Source organism: Blennius ocellaris (genome assembly GCF_963422515.1).
Source record: "Blennius ocellaris genome assembly, chromosome: 1".
Lineage (NCBI taxonomy): Eukaryota > Metazoa > Chordata > Actinopteri > Blenniiformes > Blenniidae > Blennius > Blennius ocellaris.
The window spans coordinates 1,128,066-1,142,986 of record NC_137650.1 but is presented as its reverse complement, the minus strand read 5'-3'; the positions used below and the strand labels follow the sequence as shown (position 1 = coordinate 1,142,986).

The 14,921-nt window shown below is 40.9% G+C and overlaps 2 protein-coding genes across 4 annotated transcripts in view; one reads left to right on the top strand and one right to left on the bottom strand.

Annotated features, from left to right (window-relative positions):
• The window catches only part of shcbp1 (SHC SH2-domain binding protein 1), a gene marked incomplete at both ends in the record, with an annotated part of 31,172 nt that extends 29,823 nt beyond the window's left edge, over window positions 1-1,349 (bottom strand). Inside the window, 2 exons of the mRNA XM_080519179.1 lie at window positions 87-320; window positions 1,226-1,349. Coding sequence (XP_080375305.1) covers window positions 87-320; window positions 1,226-1,349 — 358 coding nt within the window. The remainder of the gene's footprint in view (window positions 1-86; window positions 321-1,225) is intronic.
• Window positions 1,350-2,633: 1,284 nt separating this feature from the next.
• LOC308133072 (anoctamin-9-like) overlaps window positions 2,634-14,921 on the top strand; it is a 60,055-nt gene continuing 47,767 nt past the window's right edge. For all 3 annotated transcript variants that reach the window (XR_013936720.1, XM_080500342.1, XM_080500343.1), the window contains exons 1-6: window positions 2,634-2,706; window positions 3,637-3,702; window positions 7,975-8,097; window positions 8,184-8,323; window positions 10,686-10,735; window positions 12,144-12,202. Coding sequence is in view for 2 of the 3 variants with exons in the window: in XM_080500342.1 (XP_080356468.1) it covers window positions 2,686-2,706; window positions 3,637-3,702; window positions 7,975-8,097; window positions 8,184-8,323; window positions 10,686-10,735; window positions 12,144-12,202 (459 nt within the window). In the remaining variant the exon portion in view is untranslated. The remainder of the gene's footprint in view (window positions 2,707-3,636; window positions 3,703-7,974; window positions 8,098-8,183; window positions 8,324-10,685; window positions 10,736-12,143; window positions 12,203-14,921) is intronic.

Sequence of the window (14,921 nt, the reverse complement as noted above, 5' to 3'; positions counted from 1 at the left end):
AAAAACCCCAAAACAAGTACAGATAAACAAACAAGAACTACTATCAGTGATCAAAATCAATGGAAGGTGACAGTGTGAGTGGTTACCAAGCACGTAATCCTGGTATGCCTTGAACCTTTCATAGAACAGAAAGTGGCTGGTCTGGAAGGTATCAGGTAGGCCTGAACCCCCTCCATGCCATTCACATTTCTGCAGTTGCGTCCCTGAATTTTCAGCTTCAAAAAGGTTTGTGCCACTGTCATCATCATCATCATCATCATCATCATCATTGCTGCCATCATCTTCATCTCTTTTGCCATCCTCTCCATTCTGACACTGACCTGTTGGAAAAATACGTTTCAACTGTGAATCTTCGCCAGCTCCCACTCTGTTAATGCTGAGATTCTGGGAAGATATTCCCTGACAAACATCAAAGTTAATACTAACAGGTTCCGAGAAAGTTTAAGGCCCAACCTGGCTAAATTTTAAAAAAGTATTTAAAAAGTATTTTGCATGAATTGGTCATAAGTGACAAGTGCAGGTAGAAATCCTGTGTTTCGTTACACAACTAATTATGATAATCCTTTTATTTTCTTCAAACTAGTTTGAGTTTGAAGGTATGGCAGGTGTGTCAAACATCCGGTCGGTGTTTTGGATTAACTGCTTTCCCTGTTAACTGATGACCGACTTCCTTTATCGTCCGTCGTTGCTGCTAGTAAAACAGATATAAAAAAAACAAAATGAAGATGTCCTGGTGAATATTGTTTAACTGCATTTACACAAAAGTTTTGAAGTGTCGTACTTTCTGTGAGTCTTATTTTCACATCTGCCTTGACGAGCAGCATCGACGAAAAGAAGTCTGTCCCCAATTAACAGGGAAGATATTTATTTCGAAACACCGGTGGACCAGCGCGAGTCCACGAGAGACAAGCGGTGTCGCCTTAGCTGCCATTAACTCCATGTAATGCTAAAGGTTGCATAAATCTGCCGTTTTCTCAAAACCACTGCCAAGAAAGCCAAGGCAGCAGGGCGGCTTTCACGCTCATTTGTAAGAAATGTCCGGTTCTTCGAAACGGATTGGGTTAAGTGAACATTTCCTATTGCAGTGGTGAGAATAGTGTCATGGTTGGTTTTGATGAAGGAAGGGCAGCCTGAGGTCCTCCGCCTGTCAACAAGTATCTCCCAGAACCAGAGCATCCTACAAGCTGCGACACTTCTGGCTAAGATGTACAATCTGAGCACAAACCTGGATTTAAAACGAGCTCCGTGTCCAAGTCAACTTTCCCGGTCGGATCAAGATCCGTCTGGTTCGACGGGCTCGGCTCCACCTCAGCTGTAATGATCAGATCCGGATCAGCCTGGTTCGACATAGCGTTTCCAGTGAACGGCGTATGTTCCGACTCTCGTTGCACAAAAGAATATGAATATTAACAGAACAAGACACGGTAAATGTTGGTCGTTAAAAGCTCGGTACGCCGTCACCTATTTCAAAACGGTACTTCATAAACGGTCAACAATACGACAACCAATCAGACGAACGGAGCAGCTAAACCCCGCCTTCTCCTCTGATTTAAACCAATGGAAATACAGCAGGACCAATGCGCATGCGCGTCTCTAGTGCATTCATTTGTACTGTTTTCACATATTAAAACACGCGCATTTATTTGAATTGTGCTCTTTATTAAATGCAATTATGTTATATATTAATGAAGAAGCAGCTTAATTATTCATTTAGATTGATTTTCCTCTCACTCACACTCACACGCGCAACCTGTTGACATTCCTATTCAACTTTGAGCAGGTTTTTTTTTTTATTTTTTATTTTTTATTTTTTTTACTTATGTTGGAATGAGGATAAACTGTCTGTTTGGGTTTTTTTTGTTCTTTCTTTTTGGCCAACTCATACTGTGTGTTGGCCCACAATCCACTGCTGCCTTCAAACACATGCAAACACAAACACACACAATTTGTAGCTTAGTCTTGAATATGACAGCCTGATATATAGACTGAACTGAAACTACTGAAACCAAACATGTATATTACATAATGCATTTATTTCTGATATGTATATTAGATTGGATATAACTTCATCATCATGACAGAAATGTTGATTTGTAGCTGGAAAGAAGCAGCAAACTGCAGTTTAATATGACATGTAGAATTGCAAAATTTTGGAATATTAGTAATAATAGTAAGGTGGGGCAGGCAGGCATTGGTTTATATTTTAAAAAGTCTGAGCTTTTCTATTGAGAGTTAATAATATTAACTACTTCTGAGGAGGATTCTGGCTTTTTTCACATGTTCTTTTCAGAATTCAGACTTTAATCAAGCTTTTAAAAGAGTCATATTTTTGAGGAAAAAAGTCAGAATAACTGTTTTACATTACATGTTGCTCTCTGATTTGATCACAAATTGTAATTTGCAGATACAAATCAACATGTCAAATAAGGCAGTATAATCCACAAACATGCAACAAACAATGCAGAAAACCAAGGAGCAGTTGTGACTCTTCTGATCTTCCCAGTGGACTTTGAACGCAGCATTCCTCGTGACGTCAGACAGGTGAGAGGGCACACCCAGGCCTGCACGTACCTGCATGCCCCGCAGCTCACCTGTAAACATGCGGAAGTTAGACTTTGAGACGCGAGGAAGTGTGTTGTTTCTGATGGCGGGACTTTAATATCATTCCCAGCATCTCCGCTCAACATGGAGACCCAGACCATGGAGGTAAGCAGCCTTTCTTTACTCCCATCGGTCTCCCAACAGGCCACACTGCTCACTATTTAGTAATATATGTTTACCTAACAACTCCACCACACTGCAAAACCACTTTCCTTTTCGTTTCCCCCCCCAAACATTCGCAAGCCTCATTTATTTCCATCCATGATTGATGCCCTGCTCGCTGACTACAAAGAATCAGTGGTTAGATTTATGAAATACAACAAAGTTCAACAAAATGTTGTGATAATCCAACCAATGATCGTTAATATCTCTTTGTTTATTGATCACCTGATTTTCTGCATATCAGATAGATGATAGGCAATGTTGGGCATGCTAAACCTGTTTAAAAAGTAATTCAAGTTATTAGTTACTTCTAAATAGAGATTAGCATTAAATTAACTGAATTACTTTACTATATAAGTAAGTACTTACCAGAGAAAGTAACCATTGGGTTACTTGAACATAACAAAGGCAATACAGTGGTTACTGTTGGTGGATTTTAGAAGATGGATAGATCGATATAATTTCCAGTTTTCCACAGACTAATTGTCTAAATGTTATTTAGGGAGCTAACTAAGTGTCAATTCATGACATTAGAATAAAAAAGCATCTTCTTCACAGCTCTTATCAAACTTAGCTTAGCTTATTTAGCTTTCAGATTTAATATTTTCTAAAATTACACATTTGTATTGAGAATATAATTGAACTTTAGTGATGCTTTAAAGGACGTTGCTCTGTTTCAGCAGCTCAAAACATATAGACACCCTCACATCGCTGCAGACACCGACACTCATTAATAACAATAGAACATTGAATATTCATGTCAAGAATTTGGTGAAATAATTGTTGATTTAAATAATTGCTTCTGATCACCTCGGTAAATATCAAAGGTTCTAGTTTTCAGTGGTGTAAAGTTGAATATTTTGTGTGTGTTAGGAAGACATTGAGTTGTGTCACAGAGCAGAAGGCCATCCCTGTGCTGAGCCTCTTCTTACACAAATGGTGAGTAATTGCTCAACTCTCTCGCCCTCACAATTAGTTCCTGTTCCAAATGGATACTGGTATGCAGACATGAAACATGAAATATATCCTTATTGACCACTGAATATATGATGGCATCACAAAAAGCTTCATCACCAGTGAGTGTACAGGATGAGACTGAAACTGTTCATGCAATGTCTGTTGCACTGAGTCTTCCTGTCCAGTTCTCTTTCTACGATCCCTTCATTTTGGTTTTATTCTGCAGACCTTGGTCTAAAAGATGACAAAAGTTGAATAGGTTTACATCAGTTTTGAAAACATTTGACTGAATGTGTTTCTTGTTCTGCTTCACTCAGACTCATTTATACTACCGTCCATATCCTGTTTTTCACTGTGTGTTTTTGTATGCCTGTCAAAGTGTGGTGGATCTTTTTCTTTTTTCTTCTTTTTTTTTTTATGAAAATGCTTTTAGGTGACTCTGTATGTTATCTCTGATGCATGGCTTTCTGAATTAATTAATTCTGTTTTTGGGCAAACATAAAATTTGAACATGATTGCAGGAATGATCAAAAAAAAAAAAGCCCAACCCTATATGAGCGAACAAAGGCTTAACAGTGTTTTTCACACCAGGGGACACCTTTCCTTCACACACAACTTTTCCAGGGTGGTCCAGAAATCACATTACCTGTTGGGGTGTAACTACTGAGCTTTATAAAACTCTTCAAATCAAAACCATGCTTCCTTTTTCGCACATTTGTCCTCTTTGACCCACAATATTATTAGGGTCAGAGTTCCCTAACCTCTTGCAATCCAATAGGGTTTCAGGGAGTTTAGCGTGGAGGACGCAGCTTCACGGCGATGTGAACGCTACAGTGGAAGAGCTGCTTTTCATTCTTTTTTTTTTTTTATGCCACCATGAGTGCTGCTCTCCTTGGTGAGCGTTTTAAAGCTGGCGGCAGAGCGTCCACCTCACTGTACAACGGTTTTGCAAACATCCACGTTGTTGCGTTACAGAGTTTTGAGCATAAAATACGTCCAAATAGCGGACATGAAAAGTTAGATAGCACAGTGCTGCTTCCCTAACCTGCTCGCTGGCTGCAAACTGTGGAATGGATTTCCTGACTCATTGCTCCACGTCTCATTGAGACACGCCTCCGTTCAGGAAATCCAGTCCACAGTTTGCAGTGAGCAGAGCAGCGGTAAGGAATCTCTTGTGGAGTCATTTCAGCAGAAGCCCATACGAGGCTTCATGGATCGGAAGTCTCTGCAGGCTGGATCGGAAATTTCTGATCCGTGAATTACTTTGATATTGGAACCTGGTACTGATACGGGATCGGATTGGCCCCGTCCCTAATGTGAACACAGGTTTGTAACATCATTATGGAACAGTTGGTCGGGGGACCAATGTGAAAGTTGCTGCAGCTGTCCGAGAAAAGCCGTGAGCCTCCGTTCTCTGTGACAGTGAAAACCTTCTCATTCTGAACCGCAGCATCCAGCTCCTGCTGAAGCTCCTCGTCTGGTATGGAGAGGAGTGTTTACACCTTGTTGGACATCAGGGGGCAGTGTATGGGGTTATATTTGTGCCAAAATTCTGAGCGAGCGATGGGAAAATTTGAGCGCAAAAAAATTAATTGTGCAAGCACACTAATAACATTTTGAGGAAATATTTAAATTGCGCAAAGACAAACTTGAGATTGCTCAAAAATCATTTCTGCGCTCAGATTCTTCCTCTGCGCTCAACCTCTCTCTCTCTCGCTCGCTCAAATCTCTCCACCTCCGCTCAAGTCCTGCTGTGCGCTCGCTCAAAATGTGCAAAGCCCAAATGTGACAGACACGGTTGTCCACCAATCACAGAAATTTGGGGCGGGCGTTGAATTCTGATTGGTTACTTGGGTTTCTGGAAGTGCCTCATAACCAACGAAGAAGAAGAGGGAAAAACAAACTGCGGGGGAAAACAGAAATAAGGAAAACTAAAGATATAATGATCCTGGATTACAACATGTTTTTCCCCGCAGTTTGTTTTTCCCTCTTCTTCTTCTTTTTCTTCTTTGTCGCTTATGAGGCACTTCCAGAATCCGAAGTAACCAATCAGAATTCAACGCCCGCCCCAAATTTCTGTGATTGGTGGACAACCGTGTCTGTCACATTTGGGCTTTGCACATTTTGAGCGAGCGCACAGCAGGACTTGAGCGCGGACATGGAGAGATTTGAGCGAGCGAGAGAGAGAGAGGTTGAGCGCGAGAGAGAGAGAGGTTGAGCGCGAGAGAGAGAGAGAGAGGTTGAGCGCGAGAGAGAGAGAGAGGTTGAGCGCGCGAGAGAGAGAGAGGTTGAGCGCGAGAGAGAGAGAGGTTGAGCGCGAGAGAGAGAGAGAGGTTGAGCGCGAGAGAGAGAGAGGTTGAGCGAGAGAGAGAGAGAGAGGTTGAGCGCAGAGGAAGAATCTGAGCGCAGAAATGATTTTTGAGCGCAATCTCAAGTTTGTCTTTGCACAATTTAAATATTTCCTCAAAATGTTATTAGTGTGCTGCACAATTAATTTTTTTGCGCTGAAATTTTCCCATCGCTCGCTCAGAATTTTGGCACAAATATAACCCCATAGCAGTGTAGTGTGGCAAAAGTTTCAATAGACCGAGTTAAAGAGGATGCTTGTGCAATAAAAGTGTCCCTTTCTGCTTCTGCTCTTATTATAGCAGAAGGTGTGCTGGATTTTATACTTTTACCATTTGAATTTACATACATTAAGAAAAACAAAGAATTCTGAAAATAATTGATTTGTTATTTACAAACCACTCGATAATAATGATCAAAACATGTAATTTTATCACGGGACTCTCAGATCACAATATTATACTTTTCTCCAGGAAAATGAGTAAAAAACGATGAGGCAACATACCTACTCCAAGAAGTCACTGTAGTTTTATTCCAAAATCTCAAAATCAAAATCTGAATATAGCATTGAGTGAAATAAATTGAAATGAGTTATTTACAGTGAATGCTATTGAAATCTGCTTTCTCCTATATAATTCTAAAATCAAAGAAGTGATGGAACCATTGATAAAAAGGGAAAAAGGTAAACTAAAATGTAATAGTTTACCTTGGCTTGATGATGAATGTAAAGCTCTCATGAGAGAAAGAGCTGTCTTATTTAAAATATCTCTTAAATCTGGCTTCACACACATTCAGATTTACATCTTTGAGGAATACAATTACTCATACCTTACATAAGGCCAAAACAACGTTTTTGTAAATAGAATTCAAAGTTCCAATGGAAATGGCAAAGTAATTTGGCTAAACATTAACAAAATTATTGGAACACTAAAGAAATCATACAATCCTATTATGGAAATAAGTGTTGATAATATTTTAATTAATGATCTGCAGAAACTGGCTACTACATTTAATAAGTTCTTTATTGATTCTGTCAATGAAATAGAACAATTATTCCGTCTTTTACCAGAATTTAGACTCGAGCAAAGCGCAGCTAGGTCGGTGGCCAATATTATCAAGTCCATTAAATCTTCAAAGGCAAAAGAAGCGTGTGGAATTGGCAGCCCCCATCGGGCTGGAAGTGGCCACTGTCTCACCAATTTTTCAATCTGAAGCCGAGACTCTTGTATCAAATGATCGCCCTATCGGCATAGGACCAGTAGTGTCCAAAGGAGCTGAAAATGGCCGTCCGGCCATTTGATTTTCATTGTGATGTCGGAAAACCATCCGATTTCTGTTTTTTGACTTGATATTGGAAAACGAAAAAACGGGAGACGAGCCATATAAATGGGTCGTTTCCCATTTATAGTGGGTACATGCGAAACGACCCGATTTCCATTTTTCTATGTTAAATTGGTGAATGAATTCACTCATTTTTGTTTATTTGACAATATGACTGAGGTAATAAAACCACAATTAAAAAAATCAATAGTATTAATAATTACATTTATAGTACAGTTTTTACACTTCAAATACAACAGACCACAATTAAAGTACAGAAACAGATGCAGCATTGAAATAACAATTGTGGTATTTAAAAAGTAAAAAACTGTAAATCTCCATATATTTCTGTCTCTCAGTGAGTAAATAATTAGATAGTTGGTTTTGCACTTACTTCTTTGGCTTTACGCTAACTTTTTTCCAAGAGTGCTTTTTATGTGACCCTTAACACAAGCTTTGAAAGGCCCAGGTTAAATTCTTACTGCAACCACCTGAGGAACATTTATCTGCTCTGTGTCTTTATGTACTTCTTTCATACCAGAGGGCGCTGTACCTATCAGGTATTTTCTTTGCTTTATCCTTGGGCAGTTTCCCCAGAAGACATACGACTACGTACTGGTGGCTGAGAAGCTCGATGACGACCTGGACCAGAAGGCTCAGAGACAGAAAGCTTTCATCCAGCAGTTAGAAAAGAAAAACATAAAAATCACAGTAAGTTTCTTCAAACCAATTCAAGTTAAAATCATTGTGTAGTAACAATTGAGCAATTACCTACAGACATGTCTGTTCATTGTCAGAGAATCACACATGAAGACAAAGTGTTCTTTGGCTTGCGAGCTCCCCAAGAGATGTTTGAAAACTACCTGTACCTGCTGAAAGTCTCCGACTCGTGCAACTGGTGTGGAGACCAGAACGGAGAAGTAACTGAAGCGAACAGGTACCCTTTTCTGTCACACACACACACACACACACACACACACACACACCAGGATTCCATGCCTTCTGTTGAAATTCCATTTTGTGCAGGTATTCTAAACTCAGCTCTGCGAGTTGCAGTTGTCACAGTTCAGCCTTTCTGCTCCACTCTGACTGCCAGCCACCTCATCAAGGCAACTCCACTCACCTGCTGTCAATCAAGGCTGGTTCAGCAGAAGGTCTCCTGCTCACTGCCAGATTGTTGTCGCCTGCTTCCGTGCAAGATCTGAAAGAAGAACTGAAATCCTGTTGCCAACAACTCTGGCTGCCTTTGACCAGCCAATTTCTCCTGAACCCTGCTTCGTACCTCAGCCTTCCGTCTGACTACGGGTTCCAGTAATTCCCTGCTGGATTGAGACTTTGGTTTCTGCCTCACCCGTGGCTGTTCCATGTGGATTGTTGCCTGCTGGATTCGCCATTTGCTTATTCCAGTATCACCTTCGAACTTCATTAAGCCATCACCAACAGTACCATCACCGGACTTGTCTCTGCCCTCTTGGACTCTGCTGTCACCTCTACGCACCGGCTCATCTCTGCCATATGGCTTGTCTACGCCCTCCAGGACTCATCCTCCAGACTGTTCACTGGCTTGTCTCCGGCCTTCCTGGACTCTGCCACCACCTCTTGGCTGGACTCCCGCCTGGTGTGCGCAGGAACCGCATCTGTGCTATTCTGTCGAGGTCCTGCCAGGACTGGAGGGAGGACCGGAGCCGGCACTGGACAGGCCTGACTCTCCTCTCCCCGGAGACTATCTGCCAACACGCCACCACCGTTTTGGCCGTCGTCGACGTGCGCCATTCCAGAGCCCTGGAGCACCGTCCTCCGTTCGCTGCCCGCACCTCATGTCTTCCGGGTAATGGGACTGCACCACTGGGACGGTGGCAGAATGGTCCTCTGGTGCACCCACCCACCCGGACAGCAGCGCCTCAATCAGCTGCTGGTCCTACTCACCCGCTCCTGCTGCAGCCGGGTGATGTCATCGAGCAGCTGAGCCAACTTGTCCTCTGCTGTCTTCTATATGGCCACTGCCCCTGGGGTGCTCCTCCATGCTCTCTGGGCCTGACAGGAAGCCAGTGTGGCAGTGAAGCTGGTCACCTTTGATGAGTCAGGCTTCTAGGACACCATTCTTTTAGTGAATTCAATGAAAATAAACAGACACACAGACTCTTTCAGGCTGTCCGTCTGTGTCTCCGCCTGTCACTCTGTCTGTTCCTGTCTATTTTTCCTTTAGCACCGATGTACCGGCCATGATAATGAACGTTTGAACTCTCTATTAGCTAAAGAAAGGACGCTCAATGCTTCCTTTATAACCTCCTTTAGCCTAGGAAACACTGATGCGTCCTTTACCAAAGGACGAGATCATGCTGCCCCACAATTCCTTGCGGTGACAACATTTAACGGGACCCACTCATGTGGACGTTCAGGGAAACTCACGAGGACTCAACACTGATCATGTTCAGTTCCCAATGCAATAATCTGCTTTGCACTACTTTAAATAATCTAAAACTAATATCCCAACTAGGAATGTTATGTTTGTAGGTTTTTCACCACGGCTGACGTCACTAACTTGCACTACCATTGGATTATTATGTCACCTACTGAAAGTGCAGTCAGGCGGTCACAACAACGCGATTGCCTTTCCCTAATGCCTTTAGGAAGCCTCCTAACAACTTTCCTTATCCCTGTGACATCATTCACGGGGTTAAGGAAAAATAGATTGGAAAGGAGAAAAGAGGGACTATTTAATTGCACCCTGGGGCCCCGTTTACACGTACCTGGGCTTTTACAAAAATGGACACTTCCCCCTCCACCTTTAAAAAATAATCTTCATTTGCACTGACCCTGATATTCAGCCGCTTCAGAGCTGCTATGAGCAGCCAAACCTGTAGGGGGCAGTGTAGCAAGAAGCATTAAGCCATGATAACCAATCAGAATTTAGAAAAAAACACCACGTCACGAATTGTGACGTAAATATCCACCTACCACACTTGAGATGCAAAAAGAGACACGGATTTGATCAAGATTTCACTGTGGCTGGAGTTTTCAGAAGTTTTCAGAAGTCATCTTTTGTGGTGAGTCATAGCCGTGTTTGTGTTTAAATGCGTGGCCCAAAAAGCAGAGAAACATCAAGTTTATTCAAATACCCAGGTACATGTTAACATGGCCTGAGTCCCTGGGCGGCTCATCCTTTATGGGCAGATGTGATTAAGCACCTGATGTGAATCAGGTGTGCTGCCTCACCTTTCTGCCACAATTTTATTGCCACATTAATTTCAGTGTAATTGAGGCAGTAGATCGCATTAAATTTCATATTCTTCTTTCAGGATCCGAATTGTTCACTTCATACTTCATCAGACCTTCATCAACACAGGAGGTGAGTGAGATTACCTGAATAAAGTTGCATGAACTTATTTTATGCTTCCTCCACATTGTTCCACAAGCAGAAACAGCACTTGATAATGTGCTAATCTTTCCCAAGGGTCCATATTTTCATGGCTAGAAAAATAAATCACTACAACCACATAGTGTAATCAGTGATGCCAGTAATGTGTTGATTAGTAACGTGTTGCTCTCAAAGGGCCACTTTTTTCAGTAACTAGTAAGCTAATGCTTTACTATTTCTAAACCAGTAATCAGATTAAAGTTACTTGTCCTGTGTTACTGTTATAGTGTCTCACAAGGCAAGTTTCTTGTCTGCAAAGCCACTTTATTATTAAACAGAACCAGCCGCTCTTCCTCCAAACTGACACAGACACACACAGCGCATGCAGACACTACACACTCCCCTGACCCGCCCCCTTCTCCACTCTCAGCCAATCACAGGCCAACTCGCTCTAACGGTGCGTTCAGGTACACAAGAATCGGAACCAACCATTGTCATTAATAAACCTTAACATTGCAATAAGCCTGCTCTTTTTAAATTAATTAATCAATCAATGAAAGAATATACACAACAATAATACACCCATGATGATCACTGATTCTCTGGGCGAGAGAGAGAGAGGGAGAGAGTGAAGGTTATGTTTTTGTCAATGTGCATTTATTTATTGGTTTGTATGTATTTTACCAACATTTCACAAAAACTACTCGAATTTCATGAAATTTTCAGGGATGATTTGTCGTCATCCAAGAATGGTTCCATTAAAGTTTGAGAGTGATTAGGTCAAGCGGTCAAAAACCTATTTGTGACATAATGTGGTCAGTTTTAATCCGATTGATGTCAAAACAATGCAAAATTATCAGTTTTAATTCCCTATCCTCTGACATGCCACATGATGCAGTGATGTCATTATCCTGGTTAGCGGTTGGGGTCAAAGGTCAGGGGAGGTCAGATGGAAATTGTACAATGTTTGAATATCTTCATGTGGTCACTGTTTTACACTGATATACTAACAACCATGACAAATGATGGGAGCAGTGGAGTGGTGGATCAAATAACCTTGTAATCAATTGGCTTCCATGGTGACAAACTTGTCTTTGGTGAAGGGATGTACTCCACTAAGTGCCCAACTCTCTTTTTGACTCCTGGTCTGGAGTCCCGCTGGTCGACAGTTTGGGGGGGGTTGTAAATTTGGCCGTATTCCTAGATAGAAGGACCACGGCATCTAAAGTGCCGTCCCTCCTCAGCAGACCAGGTTTCCCTCATAACACTCTTGTTATGCAATCACACGTTCAATAAAGCAGTGAGGGAATCTAATAAATGTGCTTATACAGAAAAATGTGACATTGTGAAATAATTTAACCATCTTTCAGTTTTGACCTTTTTTATCTGAATTTGACAGAGAACCTAAATGAACTGCTGAAGAAGGATGTATTTGAAACCATGTTCTGCCCTCATGAGGTGAGTTTCAATTGTATTTTAGTCGGAAGATTTACACCCTAATGTCAAGGCAGCTTTACTGAAAGACTGGTGCTGTATTGAAAATAGTCTTAAAACTTCTGTATGATATTAATAATTGATGCTGAATTGTAACCTGATTAGTCTAAACTTCATATAATCATAATGCAACTTGTTTTTTTATTTTTTATTTGATTTAATACATTTTTGGGGGTAATTTTTCCTTTTTAAGTGACAATATTTGGGAAACTCCACAAACAGTCACAGGAAGGGTCTACCGCAGCAAATAATGTTGATAGTTGTTGCTGTAGTCTGTGCAATATCTTAAACTTTAGTCATAATCCACTGGTCAATTGGCACTATTCCGAAGATGGCTGAAGAGGCATTCGGTTTTTTTTCATTTCATTTCATTTTATTGAGAGCCCCATTAGCTTCTGACTTATTGCAGGAGCTATTCTGCCTGGGGTCTCCTTCAATTTCATTACAAATTAATACATAAAAAGCAACATAAACACACACACACACACACACAACAAACCAAACAGTGGAAGTTCAATGTGAAACAAAAAACATATCACATAATGATAGCAACATTATCATTTTGCTATCACCTACTGACAAGTTTAAATTAACAATCAGAATTCATTATTGTGTAAACAGAAACACTTTCAACTTCTTTTGAAAACATATTTTGTTGTTCTCTGACAACAAAAATCCAGGTAAAGCATTCCAGGCAACCATGGCTCTGTAACAAACAGCTCTCTGCATTTGGTTAGTTTTACAACCGGGTAAAGCACACCTTGTGTCAATGGCCTGACGTGTTTCAGAATTATGGTTATCTGAGAAAAATGACAATTTATTATATATGATTTGGGGTGTTTTTGTAACAATTACATTCCTCGTAAATGTTGTTAGGAAGTAATTTAATCTACATTTAACTGTTAACCACGCCAAACTTTCATGCATTGTCCTCACATTAGTTCTATATGGTCAACCTAAAATAATTCTTGCCGCTTTATTTTGAGCTATTTGCAACTTCTGTAGGTTCTTTTCATTTGTGTTTGACCAAACAACTGATGCATAGTCTAAGTACGAAAGTACAAGTGATTGAACTATTCGCTTGGTCAACCACTTGGGAATACATTTTCTAGAATATTTAATCATGCCCATACTCCTCCCCATTTTCTTCAATACATTATTAATTTGACTGGTCCACGACAGTTTAGAATCCACTATTACTCCCAACAATTTTGCATGATCTACTTGTTCAATTGTCATATTTCCTGAGGTCAGATGTAACATTGGTGTTGTTTTTAATAGGTGGTTTGAGCCAACTACCATGCATTTAGTTTTTTCAACATTAATTACTAATTTGTTTGCTCTAATCCAGTGGATTACTAAGGCTAGTTCCTCATTTAGAATATTATTAAGTTGGATATCTGTTTGTGCAGATACAAACATGGTAGTGTCATCTGCATATGTAGCCATGGTTGCATTTTCCAATACCAGGGAAAATCATTAGTAAAAATTGAAAACAAAAGGGGTCCCAAACAACTTCCCTGAGGCACTCCACAGTTCAGTTGAAGATTTAAGAATAGTGCCTCTGACAGGATTCAGAAAACTGCTGACCAATAATCCTAGGATCCATTCACACTTCACGTTTGCGCGATTGTTCACATTCTATTTTAAAGGCGTCCTCCATCAGACTGCCGTGTGAAAGTGATTGGACCCAATGGGTTCGGGCCCCAGAGTGCAGAAGACGGTGTTGACAGACGTAAACATGGACACCACGCCGGTCAGCACCAGGGTTGCCAGATGTGACTCATTGTTTATAGCCCAAACAACGTAAAACCCACACACCTCAATAAAAACCAGCCCAAAACTCAGCCTGTGTAGAAATCATGTTAAAACGATAAAACTATTATGTGTGTAATAAAGAACACATCATCAACACACAAAAGCATGAAATAAACAAAGTTAAACGGTAAGACAATTTGGCTGCTCAATTAGGGAATACTGTCATATCTGGCAACACAGGTGTTGTTAAATACTAGTCAACACAATCTAGATGACATGATGAGGGAAAGAAGAAGGAGAACAAGGACAAAAGAGAGGACAGGTTTTATCTTGGCAGAGTCGCTTAGTCGTTATTTGAGGCCAACCGGCCTCAAATAACCATATTGTAATATGTGTAATATCATTATATAATTACATTATACATATTATAATATGTATAAAATCAAATCCTGTCCCTGTTCCTCCTCCTCCTCCTCTTCCTCAGTCAACTTTTTTTCTGAACCATAGAAAGTTATGAAACTTCAGGATTAGAAAGTCAAAATAATCAAAAATACATGGTTTTAGTTGAAGTTGTTTTTATGTGTTGAATTTGAGTGAGTTTTTAATACATTCCGTGACGATATGAATGTTGACGGAGCATTGAAAAATTCAAAATGGCGGCTGACGGGGAGTTTCCCCGACTACATTATTCAAGGCAAACCCGAAGAATTACACAACACTATCCAATCAGAATGCAGGTTTTCCAGGTAAGACGCAGCGTCACTGACCAGAATGGGGATCATGAATCAGGAAGAAAATAGCAGCCGCAATTGGCGTCAAGCGTTTTCCCCACGCTATCATCGGCATTCACACGAGAATCACATGATCGCGCTCTCGGGGCGAGAAATGGCCCGGCCCTGTGGTGGTGTGATGCGTTGGCGATACC